This window comes from Saccharomycopsis crataegensis (genome assembly GCF_037102585.1).
Source record: "Saccharomycopsis crataegensis DNA, jcf7180000000077, whole genome shotgun sequence".
Taxonomy (NCBI): Eukaryota; Fungi; Ascomycota; class Saccharomycetes; order Ascoideales; family Saccharomycopsidaceae; genus Saccharomycopsis; species Saccharomycopsis crataegensis.
Window position 1 is genome coordinate 188,319 of NW_027043824.1, and position 20,022 is coordinate 208,340.

Below are 20,022 nucleotides of genomic sequence, written 5' to 3' on the forward strand. Positions count from 1 at the left end.
AGACCCTGAGGGAAGAGTCCTAGTAACAGGCTTGGTGCTCTATTATGTAATACTAAAAGAAAGCCACTTATTTCCTGGGATAGGCAGGGTACCTGGCATCGTCAACCGTCCTATCACGTGTAATTATTGGTTATTATAACTGCTTTGAACAATGTTATCTACAGTCAATGATATTTATGATACAGAACTATGTTTTTTGCAAGAGAAGACTTTTGGTAAAACGATATATACACATATGTACCAGCTTTCTATTAGCATATTATAAAGAGATACTAAGATGCAAGGCCACAGGCGTTTCACCAGTAAAAGCAAATGGAAAGAATAAACAAAACGGGCTAAGTCTAGATAAATAAATATAAGACAAGAACTAAAATACACAGAGACTCTTTTTTTTTCTTTTTTCTCTTGGATAAAGCGTTCCCTCAATGAACAACTATCCATTGAGAAAATCACAAAGAAATCATCTCTTTATCATCCATGTAAGGACGCAACACTTCTGGGACCCAAATACAATCATTTTCCGGATCGTAATTATTTTCAATAATCGCCACTATGACTCTTGGAACTGCCATTGCTGTCCCGTTCAAAGTATGAGCGAATTGACGCTTGTTTTGTTGATCGACATACTTAGTGTGGAATCTGCGAGATTGAAAATCAGTACAAATAGATGTAGACGTCAATTCACCCCAGGACCCACGACCCGGCATCCAAGCTTCAATATCATATTTTTGGTAAGCCGGAGCACCCAAATCATTGGCAGGAATATTAATTACACGAGCCAATAATCCAAGCTTGCCAATTAAGGATTTTTGGAATTCCACAATCTTGGAAAATTCCTCTTTGGAGCCCTGACCAGCACAGGTGGTGAAAAGCTCGACTTTAGTGAACTCATGAACTCTATAAAGACCTTTGGTGTCTTTACCTCTTGCCCCAGCCTCGGCACGATAACTTCTACTTACCCCGACCAATCTCTGAGGTAATTCTTTATATTGGAACAACTTGTTCATTGAAAGACCTGCCAAAGGGATTTCTGCAGTTCCAGTGAGCACCAAGTTAGATTCAGATAATTCGTACGTCTGTTTTTCATTATTTAGATCTCTTGGTTGGAAACCGCAGGCGTTACTGATTTCGTCTTTGACTATCGATGGAGGAATGCACATTGTAAAACCGGCCTTCCGGGCTTCTTTGAGGGCGTATTGCACGAGCGCTTGCTCTAACAACGCCCCATCGTTGATAAGATAATACCAGGAATTCCCTGAGATTTTCGAGGCAGTAGAGAAATCGACAATCCCGAATTTTTCAACAATTGTTTTATGATCAAATTTATCTTGTTGGGTTAGGGCTTGTTCCAAAAAACTGGCCTTCTCATCAATAGTTTTAGCATTTGACTGTTGTTCTGGGTAATTGATATATTCGACTACTTGGAATTCAGAGTCAAGGGCCGATTCATCGATCAAATTAGGCAACGCACTACAAACCTTGAATAACGGGACTTTCTGCGAATTCAACTTGTCTTCGACTTGTTTCAATTGAGTCTTGATATCTTTGAGAGAAATGATATCTGGATGGTCTTCCAAAAACTGCTTGAGGGCTGGCGATTTGCCATGTCGTTTGTATAAATCCTGTAACCTGTTTCTTAATTCAACGAGCAATTTTTTATGTTCTGTGTAAAACATGTAGTTCTCATAGTGGATTGGAAGTTTTTGGAGACTCAGCGCCGATAAGTCTGGATGGTTGGCCACCTCCCTTCTTTTGACCGCATCTGCGTACTGGGGAAGGTTGGCGATGATGTGTTTGAGGTTGTACGCTGGAGGGGCAAGGACACTGTAGTTTCTTGAGGCGGAGTTAGCCACCAATGAGGAGGGTATGGAAGCGAACATTGAAGAAGGGGGCTGGGAATATAAAGTTTATGGTACCGAGTATCCCTCTATTATTAGCGGTGCGTGGTGGTTATTTAGTGGCCGCCGGTGATAATTTTTTTTGCAAACGGCCATGCACAGCCGCCTCGGATCCACCGCCCAGGACGGCCCTGGCAAGTGGTAACAAGTGTCTGCAATACAATACAATATGTATATATATATATATATAAAGGGCTAGAGGGGCTGGGTTACGGATTGTCTATTCTCCATATTAAATTATCCGACGTTTGTTATTTACTATCACCACCCTCGCTAGCATAATATACCGTTGGTTATTGTGTCCATCCTAAAAATAACCATCACCCGCTGCCACTAACAAAATCCCAAGCTGACGTAACGGCCGACCCATACATCCATCTATCCTAAATTAAAGACGAGATACCCGATATCCATATACACATACAATATAATATAATATAATATTATTAGAATCACCGTCCCCATAGATCTAGAACCTGCTACAATCTCCCCTTAGATTTCCACCCCTCCGACAACAGCCACAGCAATCTGCCCTTTATTTCCTTCCTGTTTGTCAAATAATAATAATAGCACTTCTTCTAGAAAAAAAAACAAAAAAACAACAACAACAAACAAACAGAAAAAAGTACGAAAAAAAAATAAAAAAATAAAGAAAAAGACAACACATTCCTCAAAATTTCCTCCGTTTCAGAAACCACATAAGCTTGTTTCATCTTTCCTTTCTTCTGCTTTTCGCCCGCAAAAACATTTACAGCACAACTTAAATAAGAATCCCCAAGTCCTCTTTTTTCTTTTTTTGGTTTGCTCATCTTTGTTTTTATATCTCTTCTTGTTAGAACACAAAGCATAAAACAAAAACAAAACATCACTCATCATCATCATCACCTATCATGTGCGGGATCTTTGGTTATTGTAACTACTTGGTTGAAAAACCAAGAGAAGAAATCATCGATATCTTAACCGACGGTTTGCAAAAATTAGAATATAGAGGTTATGACTCCGCCGGTTTGGCTATCAGCGGTGACGCCCCAGGCTCTGCTTTGATCTTCAGAGAAACCGGTAAGGTTGCCGCCCTCAAACAAAAGATCATCGCCCAAGACTTTGATAGAAAAGCTTTGTTCAACTCCCACGTTGGTATCGCTCACACTAGATGGGCCACCCATGGTGAACCATTAGAAAAAAATTGCCACCCTCAAAAATCCGACCCAACCGCTGAGTTCTTGGTGGTTCACAACGGGATCATCACCAATTATCAAGACATCAAGACCCTTTTGCAAAACAAGGGCTTTGTGTTTGAAAGTGACACCGATACCGAATGTATCGCCAAATTGTGCAAACACATTTACGATACAAACATCAAAAACAATGTCGATTTGGATTTCCAACAACTCATGAAACAGGTCTTGTTAGAACTCGAAGGTTCTTATGGTATGTTGGTCAAATCTTCACATTTTCCAAATGAACTTATTGGTACCAGAAAAGGTTCCCCATTGTTGATTGGGGTCAAATCTGACCAAAAGTTGAAGGTTGACTTTGTTGATGTCGAATTCCCAGACGTTTCTGAACAGCAAACCTTGTCCCCTCATTTTGCCGCTACCGCCACCACTTCCAACAATTTATTAGCTCCATTGACTGCTCATGACCATCTTAGACAATCTCAATCTAGAGCGTTCTTGTCCGAAGATGGTGTTCCAAAACCAGTCGAATTCTTCTTCTCATCTGACCCTGCCTCGGTGGTTCAACATACCAAGAAGGTGTTGTTTTTGGAAGATGATGATATTGCCCACATTTACGATGGTGAATTACACATCCACAGAGCTAAGAAGGAAGCCGGTGACCTTGGTATCAGAAATATTCAAACTTTGGAAATGGAATTGGCTCAAATCATGAAGGGTCCATACAAGCACTTTATGGCTAAAGAAATTTTCGAACAACCAGAATCCACTTTCAACACTATGAGAGGTAGAATTGATTTCGTCAACCACGCTGTTAGATTGGGCGGTTTGAAATCGTGGCTCTCTAGTATTAGAAGAAGTAAGCGTATCATTATGATTGCTTGTGGTACCTCATACCATTCTTGTATTGCCACCAGATCTATCTTTGAAGAATTGACAGAGATCCCAGTGGTGGTAGAATTGGCTTCTGACTTCCTCGATAGAAAATCACCAGTCTTTAGAGATGATGTCTGTGTGTTTGTTTCCCAATCTGGTGAAACCGCTGATACTATTTTGGCTTTACAATACTGTAGCGATAGAGGTGCTCTTACGGTTGGTGTTGTCAACAGTGTTGGGTCATCTATCTCTAGACAAACCAACTGTGGTGTCCATATCAACGCTGGTCCTGAAATTGGGGTGGCTTCCACTAAAGCTTATACTTCTCAATATATTGCTCTCGTAATGATTGCTTTGAGTTTGTCCGATGATAGAATCTCTAAGACTCAAAGAAGAATTGAAATCATTGACGGCTTGAAGAAGATCCCTCAACAAATCAAGGAGGTCTTGAAATTGGAAGACACTGTCAAGGATTTGTGTTCCTCCTCCCTCAATGACCAAAAATCCTTGTTGTTGTTAGGTAGAGGTTATCAATATGCTAGTGCCTTGGAAGGTGCTTTAAAAATTAAAGAAATTTCTTATATGCACTCTGAAGGTGTTTTGGCTGGGGAATTGAAGCATGGGGTTTTAGCTCTTGTCGACGACCAATTGCCGATCATTGCCTTTGCCACTAGAGACTCTCTATTCCCTAAAGTCATGAGTGCTATCGCTCAAGTTACCGCTCGTTCTGGTAGACCAATTGTCATTTGTAATGACGAAAATGACATTGCCGATGCTCAGAAGTTATTGGCTATCTTGAAGGTGCCAACCACTGTCGATTGTTTGCAAGGTTTGTTGAACATCATCCCATTACAATTGATCAGTTATTGGTTAGCAGTCAACAGAAATATTAATGTTGATTTCCCACGTAACTTGGCAAAGTCTGTTACTGTTGAATGAATGAATGGATATTATGGATTTTTCTTTTTTTCTCTTCTTTACCCTGTCTTTTTTTAATTAATTAATTAATTTATTTATTTATTTTTTTATTTTTAATTGACTTAGGTCTATTAAAAACTTATATAGTTAATTTGAAGTTTGGATTTTTCTTTGTATTATATGTGATGCTTGTAATAGTAATATGATAAAAATGCATGGCAGCTTCCATCGTTAGTGATACTCACGTGATGCGATTGACAATCTGCCATAAAATTTTTTTTTTTTTTTTTTTTTTTTTTTTTCACAAAAAAATTTCGTTGGAGGATGAGCGAACCAAACTTTTTCTATTTTTTTGGTTAATTTGACTTCAGATTCATTAGATATTTTTTTACCAAAAAATAGTTATTGAGACTATTTTATTGAAATTGAGGTTTTGAAGCTCAAAAAATAGAAAGTAAAACCAAAAAACATATCATAATTTTTTTTTTTTTGAAGGAATCAAAAGATAAAGCAGAAATAAAAAGTCACAATGCCACCAAAGAAGAAGGCTCAACAGAATGACAAGAAGGCTCAACAAAAGAAGAGGGTCAAGGATGTGGAAGACAAGACTTTTGGTTTGAAGAATGTGAGTATTTTTTTTATTGTTCTGGGAGTTTCAAGCAACCAATTTTTTTTTTTTGGAAACGCGAGAATTTTGTGGATCATAAATCATTAGTAGAAAATTGGATATATTTGATTTGACAGGAGATAATGCTAAAGATTGCTAATGTTTTGTGTGTGTGTTGTAGAGGATGTTGAAGGTTTCTTGGATTCGCTCCATTGATTTTTTTTTTCTTTTTTTACGTTTGCGTTCATTTTATCATTATGACACAGAAAGCATCTTGTACCACATATAAATCTTGTCCACTGTTTGAAGAATACTCCCTAATACTCATTATAATTGCTCTTTTCAACATATTTTACTAACAATTGTATAGAAAAACAAATCGAAAAAGGTCCAGAAGTTTGTCGAACAAATGCAATCTCAAAGTGTCGATAAGAAGAAACAAGAAGCCATGGCTAAACGTAGAGCCGAAGAAAAGAAAGCCGCAGAACTTGCCAAAAAAGAATCCCTTTTATTGGCGCAATCGATCGTGGTGCAACAAAAAGTGCCATTCGGGGTTGATCCAAGGTCGGTTCTATGTGTACTTTTCAAAGAAGGGAAATGTACCAAGGGAGCCCGATGCAAGTTTAGTCATGATATGAATGTGGGAAGAAAATCGGAAAAAAGAGACATTTACACCGATCCAAGAGACGCCAAAGCGGGTGCTGAAGGAGGAGCCACAGCAACACCAGAAGTTTCAAAACACGGGAACCTTCGAACCACCACCGACAAGATATGTAAGAATTTCCTCCAAGCGGTGGAAAATGGATCATACGGGTGGTTTTGGGTATGTCCTGACGGTGGGGATAATTGTAAATATAGACACGCGGTGCCTGAGGGCTATGTGGTCAGGACCAAAGAACAAAGAAGATTGGAACAATTGGCGGCAGACTCCGCGCCAAAGATCAGTTTAGAAGAATTCATCGAGTTGGAAAAGGAAAAATTGGGTAAAGATTTGATACCAATCACTCCAGAATCGTTCGTCAAGTGGAAGAAAGAACATCAATTGAAGAAATTGAACGAAAAGAAGAGAATTGCTGCTAATGGTAAAAAGTTATTGACCGGGAAAGAAGTGGTGGAGAAAAAATACAGAGATAAATTATTGGAAAGTGGTAAATTGGCCAGCGCGATGTCTGGTATTAAGGATGACGATGAGAATGAAGATGAAGAACACGGTACTATTTGGGATATGTCCGAGTTCCAAAAACAATTGAAAGATTCTGAAAAAGATGAGAATATTAAAGATTACGGTGATGGTACCACCTTCAATTTTGATGAAGCGCCAAAACCTGAGGAAAAGAAGGAAGAAGGGGATGAGGAAAAGAAGGAGGGCGAAGAGCAAGAACAGAATAATGATGAGGAAACCAAGAATGCAGAAATTGAAGTTGTTAGTGAGCAGGGAAATAAAGACAGTGCTAATGTTAATGATAATGAAGTTAATGAGGAATCCAAGGTTGATGCTTGAGTGAGCCGATGTTATTTTTAATTTTTTTTTTTTTTTCTCTTTTTCTTTTTTTTTTTTTCTTTCTTCATTTCAGTTTGTTAGAATGAATCAATCTTCCATAAGAGTAAATGAACCGTTTTATTTTAGAAATTGTTGATGGATTGTAGGATTTAATGTTGAAGTGGTGGGATGTGGTTGAGAAAGGAGTGAAGATTCCAGGGCGGGTAAATAACTAAGGAGAAGAAGAAAAAAAAATCTTTTAAGTGAAGAGCAGTTATACTATTATCAAGTGGAATTCATCCAATATACACTATATTACCTACTAAATAACCACAAGATGTCAATAATAATACCCGGGGACCAGCTTCCGGTGGATGAAACCACTCTTAATAGCAAGAAACTCACGGTAGGGCCATCAATTTATGTCGACCCACTATTAGACAACCAAATGACCATCAGTAACGCGGGGATTTTTACCCATAAAGAAAAGAAGACAAAGCAACTTATTACCGTTGAATCATCATCGAAAAACTATATTCCTGCCGTAGGAGACTTGATTGTGGGTACGGTACTCGGGGGGTTTGGAGAGTTTTTTAAAGTGTCGCTTTCGAATTACAAACCACCGGCAATCTTGTCATACATGGCATTTGAAAATGCCACCAAGAAAAACCGTCCTAATTTGAAGACTGGATCATTGGTGTACGCCAGAATCAGCGCTTATGATCCTAATATTGATGTGGAACTCGAATGTTTCAACCCCACCACGGGGAAAGCCGAAGGGTTTGGGGAATTGACAGGAGGCACCGTGGTCGAGGTTGATCTTGGGTTTGCCCGGTACTTGATGTTCAATGAAAATAATCCTGTGCTCGAGCACTTAAGTAAGAAATGCCAGTTTGAGATCGCCATCGGGGTCAATGGCAAAGTGTGGATTAAAGGCGGTGATTTGGTGACGACGTTGGCGTGCTGTCAGTACATTGAGCAGGCACAGCGTTTGGCCAGCGGGGAACTAGAGCAGTTGTTGAAGAAGCTTTGGAAGCAGCATAATATATAGGTTGCAATATAGAATGAATGTTGTCTCTTTATCTATCGGTCAATAATAATGAGAACATGAAAGCAGTAGAACGGTTTTCCTGTCCGGCCGGATACCGTCAAGGATGATGGTGATGGTGATCCGTCACGGTGGTACAGTTGTCATGGCACGTGAGATTACCGCGACGGCCTCCGGATTGGGAGTGAGGGCCCTTATCGCGCACTCACACTGATATTACTCATTAGTATATATAACCTTCCCTCCCTCCTTTTTTTTTTTGATGTTCCTCCTCATTATAATGATCCAATAAAAACACACACATATATATATATATACTTCCTCTCCACAAATGGCTCCTAGAATCGCTTTCCACAACAATTACTTCAAAGCAGCATCGAAAGATGTCTGGTCGTTGATCAATGAAACTGCGGCTGCTGCCGAAAAGGAAACAGGCAAAAAGGTTGTCAACTTAGGTCAAGGGTTCTTCTCGTATTCTCCTCCAGATTTTGTCATCAATGCTGGTAAGCAGGCGTTCGATATCCCTTCCAATAACCAATACGCTCCTGCCAGAGGGAAACCCCAATTGTTAAAGCAATTATCAACATTCTACACAAATAAATTCCAAAGACCAGTGATCCCAGATAACATCTTGGTCACCACCGGTGCCAATGAAGGGATGTTGGCGGTATTCTTCGGATTCTTGAACCCTGGCGATGAAGTCATTGTGTTTGAACCATTCTTTGATCAATATATCTCTAACATTGAATTGACAGGTGCCAAAGTGGTGTACGTCCCGTTACACCCTCCAAAAGATATTGATGAACGTAACATTGAAGGTTCAGAATGGAAGATTGATTACCAAGAATTGGAGTCCAAGATGAACAGCAAGACAAGAATCATTGTGGTTAATTCACCATTGAACCCTGTTGGTAAGATTTTCTCTACTGAAGAATTGACCAGAATTGGAGAATTGGCGATCAAGCACGATTTATTGATCTTGAGTGATGAAGTGTATGAAAACTTGTATTATGGTGATAGTTTCCCACGTTTCGCCACTTTAGCTCCAGAAATCCACGAAAGAACATTGACCGTGGGGTCTGCTGGTAAGGCCTTCTGTTGTACCGGGTACCGTATTGGCTGGGTCGTGGGGCCTTCGGATTTGATCCAGTACGCCCTCGCAGCCCATACCAGAATCTGTTTCAGTTCGCCATCGGTGATGCAGATGCAAATTGCTCAAGCCCTCGAGGAGGTCAATAATGACAAAACATCAAATAATTACATGATCCAAAACCGTGAGGCTTATAAGAAGAAATTCAGTATCTTATGCAAAGGGTTTGACGAATTGGGATTGCCATACACTAAACCAGAAGGCGCGTACTATTTGTTAGTCAGTTTCAAAAAAGTGAAGATCCCAGAAGACTACGTGTTCCCTGAAGAATTACAAGGCCGTGCCAACGATTTCAAGTTGGCTTATTGGTTGATTAGAGAATTAGGGGTGGTGGCCATCCCACCAAGTGAATTCTACACTAAGGAAAATCAACATATCGCTGAAACCTTGTTGAGATTTGCCGTGTGTAAAGATGATGCGTATTTGGAAGAAGCAGTTGAAAAGTTGAGAGGGTTGAAGAAGTATCTTTGAGATATTCTCATTCCATATTAATGTTTATTGTTTCCTCTTAATATATATTCTTGTCGGTTATGTTATAATGGCTTTGTAAGACTAAATACTCACTTACATAAACATGTTTTGGTTTTCCATTTAGGAGTTATATATCTATAATTTCACTAATATATACATAATACATATATCTACAAATTGAAAAAAAAATTACACTATCTAATATCTTATCACATCCTTCAAGTTCCCAAAACTAAGAACATCTCCAATTTTCAGTACCCCGCAAATTAACATTGTGAGACGATCGATCCCACAACCCCAACCTCCAGTTGGTGGCATCCCATATTCTAACGCCTTGATAAAGTTGACATCAGGAATCATCGCGATTTCTGTATCGGCGGACGCTTCTTTGAACTTCAATTGGTTTTGAAAATTCAATGATTGTTTGAACGGACTATTTTCTTCCTCGTAGGCGTTCATGTATTCTCTTTCATTAATAAACATTTCAAATCGGTTAGCCACTTCGAATTTCCTGGTGCCGTATTCTTTAGTAAAACATTTTGAAAGCGGCGACAATGCTGCTGGGTGGTTGATTATCAATGATGGTTCAGCACAATGCGATTCCACAAACTCACTGGCAAGCGTATTCAAAAGACTCGGTACCGATATCACCAGAGGTAATGGAAGATTAATCGTCTGGAAATATTGCTTAAGAGAATCAATATCGTTTAAGTCTTCCGGTAATGGAAATTTAGTCACCTTTTCGATTGCTGGAATAAATTCCACAAGCTTGAAGTACCGCGATTTGATGATGGTTCCATCATTGTTGATGATTAGATCTTCCTGTTTTTGTTCTTGTTGTGAATTGAATTTGGCTAAGATTTCATCAATGTTCTTCAATATTTCCTCGCCTTTGATATTCCCGGTATTATTAATGTATTCTCTCACATGGTTTAAGATCGCGACTAACATATCTTCTGTTAGTTCAATAAGTTGATTTAAATCGGTGTAACTCTGATAGAATTCACAAGTGGTGAACTCGGGATTATGACTGGAATCAATACCTTCGTTTCTGAATACCCTACCGATTTCAAATACTTTATCAAATCCACCAACGATAAGTTTCTTCAAGAACAATTCTGGGGCAATTCGCAAAGTTAAGTCTTGACCTTTCATGTGTTCTGATTGGGTGACAAATGGATTAGCGTTGGCCCCATTAGCAGTATTTGCAATAATCGGGGTTTCTACCTCGATAAACTGGTGTTTATTAATGAGGAAATCCCGCATAGAGTTGGTGACAAGACTCTTCACCACTAGCGGGGCAAGTCGTTGTGGTTGCATGATCATATTACAGACCTTATAATTAGGGTATCTGCTATCGAGATCGATGGTCGTCTTTTGAGCCACAGGAATTAGGGAATTGCTCAATAACTTGAGAGGAGAATGAGCTCTAATTGATAATTCTCCAGATTTGGTTCTGAAGGGGATCCCTTTTATGGAGACTCCGTCACCAATTTTGAGGAACTCGTGAGTTGAGACAAAGTCATCCCTCGAAAACTCTGGCAACTGGTCGGCAATAGTGGTGAGAGAATATACTACTTGAAGTTTTTGGAAATCTTGGATAATATCGAGAAACACTAACTTCTTGCCGGATTTTCTAATTCGAGTGATTCTCCCTTCCACTAGATGCAACTTCTCGGTTTCTGATTGTTCATTGGTCAAGTACTGGTAATTTGTTTTGAATTGTGGAATTCGTAAAAGCTGAGATTGGGTCAATTTCGGAGCAGCATCACGAATATTATCAATTAAAGGATAATGATTGTCATGATCTTTGGTGACGATCTCCACTCGCTGCTCGTAGGAAAAAGTATCCAGCTTACTCAAATTTGATCCCCAACGAGCCAGGGACTTTAATAATAGTCCATTGTTTAGTGATGCAGTTGATCTTTTACCAGATACAGACGAAATGAAGGATCTCAACATGGCGAGGCATGTAATGGTCGAAGGTAGATGAGATAGAGATTTTGAGATTTGTTTGAAATCGCTTTTTCTCTGATGACTTTTTTGGCGCTGCGTGTGCCAATGATTCTTGGAGCAATAGACAAAACGAATGTCCTAGATGACATTCATTATTAAAATAATGGTTTATAAAGCTTAGTTGTTGAGTATTTCCATAATAGAGCCGTTTATTAGAGCCTACAAAAGAGCTAGGAGGGGGGGGGGGTCCTTGTCCATTATCAATGCAGTGGGTTAGTGCTCCACACTCTGCGCTAGCCAAGTTGGATGGATAAACCATAAATTAATAGCCATCACTCAGATGATAAATAGCAAGAATAAATCAACATATTTTGTCTTCCTTCTTTAAATTATTCTGGTATATTGTATCTCTCTACTAATGCTTACAAATATTCAAAATCATTTCCCTGTTCAGTATTCCATATTTATTACTTTGTATGTGAGCGCCAGGTATCCGATATAGCTAGGCTTCAGAAATCAAAGGTTCTATAATAAGTTAGTTTATGTTGCACAATAGTGAAAAACCCAATAGTAGTCAAATAAATCTCATTCACAAAGTTTTCAGTGGTATCTTAAATTCCTTTTCATTACAATTTCAAGACGATAACGCAGATTTGTACTCATCATTTGGTGAATATTAATTGATTAATAACTTGACATGTTCTTCGAGATGACACTTACCCTAATAATAAACAATGGATTGGGATCCTGTCCCAGTCCTGACTGATGTTAGAAAGAAAGCAGTGTGAAAAATTTGATAAAATGGCGGCGATTTCCCTCTTTTTATACTGTGCCACCCTCCAGCGGGGCTCACCACCTCTCACAAACGCGACGCGTCAAATTATATCATTATTATTATCACCATAAATTATAATATTTTAAATGATGATTAACTCTACACTTTCACGAAACAATAACGATAATAAAATGACTTCCGACTCCAGTGCTCCTCCAACGAAAAGGAAAAAGACCTCCAACAATGAGTACCCACCTCATCTTATTGAATATGTCCCACCTACCGTGAACGACGCCTTGAGAGCCACCACCATCACCAATGCTGGTTCTACCGCCCACCAGTTGTCGGTCCATGATTCCTACACTTATATCTCCTCGATACCCCAGGAAATCCAAAACCATCCAGAAGACGAAATAATCCTTGGAATCGATGAAGCAGGTCGTGGACCGGTGTTGGGGTCGATGGTGTATGCCATTGCTTATGCCCGGAAGCCGGCACTCCATTTACTCAGTGATACTGATTTTGACGATTCTAAGAAATTGACAGATCTCAAACGATTCGAGCTATTGTATGCCATCACTGCTGATCCTGATGATCCTCATATTAGTGCTGCCGATCCTCAAAAACAATTGCATGGGGAAATCGGATATGCCATGACCAATTTGACTGCCAGGGATATTTCTCTGGAGATGTTGAACTCCGAAACTTTCAATAATTTGAATAACCAGGCCCATGAGACGACGATTGCGTTAATCCAGAATATTCTCAAACTATTAGATGGGTTCAAAGTCACCGAGGTGTACATCGATACCGTGGGTCCTCCACAAACGTATCAGGACAAATTATCGAAGATTTTTCCAACTTTGAACGTTACGGTATCAAAGAAAGCCGATTCTATATATCCCATTGTCAGTGCGGCCTCAGTGGTAGCAAAGGTCACCAGAGATGTGCTTTTAAAGAAGTACCAACAACTACAAAGGCTAAGCAACCCAGACAATACCGAAATGGGGTCAGGATACCCTAGTGATCCCAAGACCGTTAGATATTTAAACGGGAAAATCCATGATATTTTTGGCTGGAACCAAGTGATTCGTTACAGTTGGCAAACTGCAAAGACATTGTTGACCGATAAAACTACGGTCGTGGTTTGGGAAGACGATATTAAATTGAAGAAGATTGATTATGGGGATAATGTCAGCAGTTATTTCAAGAAGAAGGATTCGCTGGAGAATGATTTGGAAAACTTGGAGGTATCAAGTTTGTGGTATGGTAATAATGTGATATCAATATAATTTTATCAATCTACACATGTTTAGAAGAATAAAAAGAAAAAAAACCTGATGTTGTAAACGAAATGAAAATCAATTAAAAAACCATTTATCAAAAAAAGAAAAGAAGAAGAAAAAAAACATGAAAAACTATACTTAAACTAGAAGCTAGTCCTAAAATATAATCAAATTTTTAAGGTATCAAAGAATTGAAATAAAAAATGGAATGAAATTGTGCAATAATTAAAAAGACCATTAGTGTCTGAAGGATAACTCCTTTTGAGTTTCCCTGATAGTATCATCTAAAGAACAAACATTCAAGCTCAGCAATGGCTGTTGGTTCACTGTCTTATAAGAAAACGCTGATTCTAACACGGTTTCGAATTCTTCAAACTCATCGTGAGCATTGAACTCCAATTCGTCATCTTCTAATGGCGAAGAAACGGCACTGCTTGGTTCGTAAGCTTTGCTAAGAGCCACGGGAGACGCAGTTGGTGTCATTGTCATCTTTGGAGAGACGTCGAATTCTTTTTCTTCGGAATAAGAAAACGCAAGAGTATTGTCAAGATTGGACATTTTGCGGGTCATCAACGATTTGAACTTGAGTTCTTCGAGCATCGAAATATTGGAAGTATTGGAATTTTTATACAATGGCGATGAAGAAGTCTTAACCGAGGCAGTAGATCTTTTCCCCACCACCGATGGCGGTGCAGCAAGCCCAGCACAAGAGATATTAGCGGTGGAGGAGTTTTTACACAAGATCTTGGAAATCGAGGCGTTTCTAGGGGATAAATCAAGATCGATGGAAAACAAATTATTCGATTCAATTGGTTGCCCAGCTTCTTTTGATTCCGATTCCAAATAATCATTATAAGAGCAAAAAGACACCACCGAATTCTTGCGATCACGAACCAAATCTTCGACGGAAACGTTGGTACGTTTACTGGAAACCGAGTGTATCCTGTGAGGCGACGAGGTAAAATTTCTTCTAGGAGAGTTGGTAAACATTGAATTGGCTCTGGTTATTGGGTTTTTAGCAAAACAGTTGGCGAGCAAATCCGCAGTTCTGGTATTGGAAGAAGAAATGACATCAATATTCTTAAACCCTGATTTGTCACAGCTTAAGGCTTCGACACTGGCATTCAACGCTGGAGCAACAAGGTCATCTTGTTTATGATGCATTGGGATAGAATTGAGAGAAGCATTACTCATAGTATAGATACTACTGCTAGGACTTTCGACATCACGTTCAAAGATGGAAGTTGCAACACTGGTGGTGGACTTGTTGTGGTGGTTCATTGTGAATGGAGAAGCACCAAACACTCGAGATGAGTTACGGGATACTGAGTTGTAGAAGCGAGGAGAGGTTCCAAAGTTGGTAGTGCGAGGTTTTGTAAGGGGGGATGGTTCATCGAATGCGGATTCAAGAGAATAAAATGATTCGTTCGAAGATAAGCTGTCAGAATGACAATAGTGAATGAGGGCAGACATATTTTTTTTCGGACTGGGTAATTATTATTATTATTATTATATTATCGAGGGAGAAACAGAATTAAACATTAAGTTTTTTTCTAATTCTTTCAAAACATAATATATATATAATAATCTTTGTCATCCATTGAAGGCGTTATATATATATATATCTGTTTAGCCTTAAGATGATGTCCCAGCGATCAGTTATGCGCCAGAAAATTATGAAACAGTCAAGGCGGCCCCCCGTGCTACGGTAGCAGTGATGCTGCTTGACAGGCTTTTTCCACAAAAATGGATGAGGCAATGATGAAAAGGGGAGAGGTAGTAATAACTAAGGAATTGATAATTATTAAATGAATTATGGTCGATATATATATATATATATATATATATATATACTTATTCATTTATTTATTTATTTATTTATTCATTGGGAGGTCATTCAAAAGAGATATGGGAGAGGGAATACATAATAGCTACAAAGATCGTGTGCATAGATGATTTTATCAATTATCATGTTCTTTTGCTCACTGAAAATAGAGATCCTCGGGTATATCTAACACAAGCAATAAGTTTGTATATCAAGCCTTGTATTTCCCCTACATTTCTACCCATTTATGGCTGTTTGGTGTTATCATCGGCGCTATCATCGCGGCTGCCAATGGTGGATCCACAGCAGAGTAACGTCCCGGCACATTCCTGGCTCGAGGATCCAAAAATATAATTTTCCACACTGAAATCGCTCAACAAAAAGACCAGAGAAGGAAGAAAGAAAGAAAGAAAGAAAGCAAAGAAATGCAATCCATCAAAAGTTCCACCAAAGGGCATAGAGCCATATAATTTCATATAATCGCCATATATATTTGTGTGTAAGAGATTAAAAGACCCAAAAAGGTGTTTGATGCTACTGTGTTTGTTAGGGCTGTGTTCAAATAAGTATCATGCACTGCTCATGTGCTTGTTTAACGAGCCCTACAAATCTTCATGACATGTGGTGTCACACTCTCACGTGTATATCACACAGTATACCATATTCGCAGGCGCACCGACGCTGGGTGCGCGATGGGGGAATTTTTCGCCTTTCTGGTTACGAAGCACGCGGTCGCTTGACCGACCTTGGGAAAATCAATCTTTCTTACACTTTGAAAAATTTTAGTAGAATTCACTCTATTGATTTCTTAATACTGGAGAGTCTATATTACAGAAGTATCAACATAAACATGAGTACTTTCGAACCAGTTGTTGTCATTGACGGTATGTAAAAGACTTGAGAATAATAATTCAGATACACACAATAAGCAGTGGAAATTTGGTAAACCCGTTGGATAGTGTTTGTTTTTGGGATGTTTTGACTATTGAAAAATTTTTATTATGAATGGATGAATATTATTGGGAAGATATAATCATATTTCAGTTAAATACAAACCCAATTATGTATTCATTTAAGAAGTATTTAATAATGAGAAGAAGATGTTGGAAAAATGTGGTACATTGAACATCATAAATATTCACTTTAAATGAAGATTACAGCACAACAGGCATATGTTAGAGCTATTCAACAACAAAGAATCACATTAGTGAAAAGTTCTCATTTCAAAAAGATCAAGTTTTACTCTTGTGGCTGGTTATTTTTTACGGCAAGCATTAGAAAAAAAAAATTTCAAGACATCTATCCACTACGATTACCATTTTCACAACGGCTGTGTCAACACTTTGGGATTATGACTAGTTAATACTAACTATTTTCACAGGTAAGGGTCACCTTTTGGGTCGTCTCGCCTCCACTGTTGCCAAGCAATTGTTGGATGGTCAAAAGATTGTTGTTGTCAGAGCTGAATCTCTCAACATTTCTGGTGAATTCTTCAGAAACAAGTTGAAGTACTACGACTACTTGAGAAAGGGTACCAGATTCAACAAGACTCGTGGTCCATTCCACTTCCGTGCCCCATCTAGAATCTTCTTCAAGGCTGTCAAGGGTATGGTCCAACACAAGACTGCCAGAGGTAAGGCTGCTTTGGAAAGATTGAAGGTCTTCGAAGGTGTCCCACCACCATACGACAAGAAGAAGAGAGTTGTTGTCCCACAAGCTCTCAGAGTCTTGAGATTGAAGCCAGGTAGAAAATACACCACCATTGGTAAGTTGTCTTCCGAAGTTGGCTGGAAATACGAAGACGTTGTCGCCAAGTTGGAAGAAAAGAGAAAGGTTAAGTCTGCTGAATATTACGCCAAGAAGAAGGCTTTGATCAAGAAGCAATCCGCTGCCGTCGCTGCCGTTGCCGAAACCAAGGTTGGTAAAGAATTGGCTGCTCTCGGTTACTAAGCTTATCTTGAATCTGTATTGCTAATTTAAGTTTTTTAATCTACAATCATAATGTCTTATCTATACAAGATAGAGGGAAGTTTTACTTTCCATTTGTAAGAATAAACTAAGAATCACTTCGAGATTTTTCGTTGTATCCAAGCTTCAACTGTTGAGTATTGATGCTCATTGGAGCAATACAGAAGTATTTCAAGTTTCAGAAATTAAGCAGCCTTACTTTTCAGCTTGTAATAGGATCAATTTAAATTTGTATCAAAACGGAGGTGATTTTTTCTTTTTTTTTTTTTTCTCCAGGAAATACCCTATAGGTGAAAAGCCCAAGAACTATTGGCGATACTAGCACATATCATACAGAAAAAATTAATCACACCAAACAGATAAAAACACAGTATAACTCATTTTAGTCAATCACTTTTTCTAATTTATTAGTGATTTTTTATAATGGATATGGGGAAAAGAAAAATGTCTCCATTTGAAAATATGGTTGTAGCTCAAGATTTGTTAATTATTCTCTAGACTCACTCTTACTCTACACAGTAAATCGAACAGATGAAATCAGAAGCTAGAGGATGGAATACATCAAGTGTTGCTAGGCCTCTGTTTCCTTTGTAAAAAAAAAAAAACTAGAGATATTTCATTGGGCAAGGGTCGTAGCGCATGTAGCTTTTTCAAGGTCATCGAGTCTTTAATACCAAAGATTGCCTGTAGTCTGAAATATAGGAAATATTTGTTTTATTGGAGTTATATCATTGAGCTATGTTCAGTAATAAAGAGAGAGGAAAACTGATCTTAAAGTGAGTAACTCAGACAATATTGTGTCACAAAGATCCTTCTTGCATGATTCTCAACATGCCATATCGTCCATCTTCACCAAAAAAAAAAAATAGTTTTATCGATGAAATCAAAAGGTTATGAGTTTGTTATACGGGATGGTGCTTTGATGAACTTTGCAGATTCTTAATGCCACAAACACAAAATGCCACAGGATCTCTATGGAAAAGATAATTAGCAGCAAACTATAACAATAAACTAATGAATGATAAAAGCGAACATACAATGTAAAGCAACTATAGAATATCTAGTTGACCAGGTTCTCATTAAAGTGAAAAAACAAAAACAAAACAAAAATATCATTATTCTTTCAATTTTATCATTAAGTTAGTAAATTTATGGCATTCGCTGCAGATAATTCCTCTCAGTGAAAGGTTTTGTATTTTGTTTTTCGCATCTTCGTTCTTTGGCTATGGTGTAAACATTTGTCCTAAGATCCACCTCTAACTTGCTAATAAGATATTCCATAAGAGGAAGAAATTAAAAAAATAACTTACCTTAACTCCTAAAACAAAACAACCGTTCTAAAAAATCTTTGAAATTTCAGTATTAGTCGCGCCCTACCAAAAACCAGGTCAAAGGCTTTGAGGACACAAACTACAGACAAGAAATCCATTGACAGTGATTTTATATAACGAAAGAAAAATAGTGAGAGTAACAAAGAAATTAAACATTAAAAAATCAATCGAATGAAAAAATGTGCCAGAACCCAGAGTTTATGATATATTTTCCCTTATCTCAAGGTTCAGAATACAAACATCAGTACCAAACCGAGCCCCAGCTCCATTACCAAGAAATTGACAGCCATAGTACTTTTTACATTCCTGAACAGCAGAACTCCCAAAGACACGGAGATCTTGGTTCGGTTGTGAGTACCGGTGGTGGTGGATTAGAGACTAGCCGGGCTGCCACCAGAGGCACCACCGAAATTGGTGACCAAAATATAAGCTATGAGGATTCGAGTTCCAATTTTTCCCAATCAACGCCAACTCCAGAAACTAGTGGTAACTTTGGAGAAACTTACACCCGATATAGGGTATATAAATTACTCGAGGATGATTGTGATGATCCAACAGAAATAAGTGATGCTAATGAATCACCGGATGAGGATTCTGAATTATCAGATAATGATAAAGAAGTGGCAGATACTATGGTCGAAAAAATTGAGGATAGAAACGTTGTTCTCAAAGGATTTGACAGACATTTCAAGGATAGTTCAAGCTTTCTAGATGGTTATGTGTCGTTTCTCAGGAATATGATTAAAGAAATAGAGTTGGTTGATAGTACTGATGATGAAGATGATGAAGGAGAACAGCAGGATAGAGAAAGTTCAAGTACAAAAGTGGGAGTTGGCAGATCATGTTCTACAGATGATGTCAAAAATACGGCCACAGTACAAGAAAATGATAATCCTATCACAAAAAATAATGAGATGGACGCAAATACTAGTCCAAAAAAGAGAAAAATTTATGAATCAGATGGATCAGACTTAGGGGCTCCGATTACAGTCAAACATTCCCAAGGTGAAGGTCAGAAGAAGCGAAGGATTAAAAGAAAGAAACCAAGCACTAACAGCAAATCCCAAAGACATTCACTCTGAATTTCATATATATTTCTTGATAGTAATTAAGTCAAACCCTAATAAGATTACAAAATGCCGACTGTTTAAGTGGTTGTCTATTTTTTTAAAAAATTACAAAGCACCTGCCTAGGAAGGATTAGCATTGGCACTGATTTTTCTCTTGACTTTGTAGTCGGAGTTGGCTCAAATATAAG

At 38.4% G+C, this 20,022-nt stretch overlaps 10 protein-coding genes across 10 annotated transcripts; 7 read left to right on the top strand and 3 right to left on the bottom strand. All coding sequences in view use genetic code 12, as the record gives it.

The window, feature by feature from the left end:
• Positions 1–449: 449 nt before the first annotated feature.
• Positions 450–1,880, bottom strand: DIA4 (putative serine--tRNA ligase DIA4; the record flags this gene model as incomplete). The annotated part of the gene is made up of 1 exon (XM_064996252.1): positions 450–1,880. One exon carries the CDS (start codon positions 1,878–1,880, stop codon positions 450–452), a length of 1,431 nt encoding a protein of 476 aa, XP_064852324.1.
• A 908-nt stretch (positions 1,881–2,788) lies between these two features.
• GFA1 (glutamine--fructose-6-phosphate transaminase (isomerizing) GFA1) lies at positions 2,789–4,888 on the top strand (the record flags this gene model as incomplete). Its single annotated transcript, XM_064996253.1, has 1 exon — positions 2,789–4,888. The coding sequence occupies one exon, from the start codon at positions 2,789–2,791 to the stop codon at positions 4,886–4,888; it is 2,100 nt and encodes a 699-aa protein (XP_064852325.1).
• A 508-nt stretch (positions 4,889–5,396) lies between these two features.
• TMA46 (translation machinery-associated protein TMA46) lies at positions 5,397–6,975 on the top strand (the record flags this gene model as incomplete). The annotated part of the gene is made up of 2 exons (XM_064996254.1): positions 5,397–5,492; positions 5,845–6,975. 2 exons carry the CDS (start codon positions 5,397–5,399, stop codon positions 6,973–6,975), a joined length of 1,227 nt encoding a protein of 408 aa, XP_064852326.1.
• A 316-nt stretch (positions 6,976–7,291) lies between these two features.
• On the top strand, positions 7,292–8,005 carry RRP40 (exosome non-catalytic core subunit RRP40; the record flags this gene model as incomplete). Its single annotated transcript, XM_064996255.1, has 1 exon — positions 7,292–8,005. The coding sequence occupies one exon, from the start codon at positions 7,292–7,294 to the stop codon at positions 8,003–8,005; it is 714 nt and encodes a 237-aa protein (XP_064852327.1).
• Positions 8,006–8,333: 328 nt separating this feature from the next.
• Positions 8,334–9,623, top strand: BNA3 (kynurenine--oxoglutarate transaminase; the record flags this gene model as incomplete). Its single annotated transcript, XM_064996256.1, has 1 exon — positions 8,334–9,623. The coding sequence occupies one exon, from the start codon at positions 8,334–8,336 to the stop codon at positions 9,621–9,623; it is 1,290 nt and encodes a 429-aa protein (XP_064852328.1).
• A 198-nt stretch (positions 9,624–9,821) lies between these two features.
• DASC09_026540 (lysine--tRNA ligase) lies at positions 9,822–11,585 on the bottom strand (the record flags this gene model as incomplete). The annotated part of the gene is made up of 1 exon (XM_064996257.1): positions 9,822–11,585. The coding sequence occupies one exon, from the start codon at positions 11,583–11,585 to the stop codon at positions 9,822–9,824; it is 1,764 nt and encodes a 587-aa protein (XP_064852329.1).
• A 960-nt stretch (positions 11,586–12,545) lies between these two features.
• Positions 12,546–13,646, top strand: RNH201 (ribonuclease H2 catalytic subunit RNH201; the record flags this gene model as incomplete). The annotated part of the gene is made up of 1 exon (XM_064996258.1): positions 12,546–13,646. One exon carries the CDS (start codon positions 12,546–12,548, stop codon positions 13,644–13,646), a length of 1,101 nt encoding a protein of 366 aa, XP_064852330.1.
• A 231-nt stretch (positions 13,647–13,877) lies between these two features.
• On the bottom strand, positions 13,878–15,113 carry VHS2 (Vhs2p; the record flags this gene model as incomplete). Its single annotated transcript, XM_064996259.1, has 1 exon — positions 13,878–15,113. The coding sequence occupies one exon, from the start codon at positions 15,111–15,113 to the stop codon at positions 13,878–13,880; it is 1,236 nt and encodes a 411-aa protein (XP_064852331.1).
• Positions 15,114–16,315: 1,202 nt separating this feature from the next.
• DASC09_026570 (uL13 family ribosomal protein) lies at positions 16,316–17,415 on the top strand (the record flags this gene model as incomplete). Its single annotated transcript, XM_064996260.1, has 2 exons — positions 16,316–16,349; positions 16,847–17,415. 2 exons carry the CDS (start codon positions 16,316–16,318, stop codon positions 17,413–17,415), a joined length of 603 nt encoding a protein of 200 aa, XP_064852332.1.
• A 1,528-nt stretch (positions 17,416–18,943) lies between these two features.
• Positions 18,944–19,846, top strand: DASC09_026580 (uncharacterized protein; the record flags this gene model as incomplete). Its single annotated transcript, XM_064996261.1, has 1 exon — positions 18,944–19,846. The coding sequence occupies one exon, from the start codon at positions 18,944–18,946 to the stop codon at positions 19,844–19,846; it is 903 nt and encodes a 300-aa protein (XP_064852333.1).
• Between the last annotated feature and the right edge of the window lie 176 nt (positions 19,847–20,022).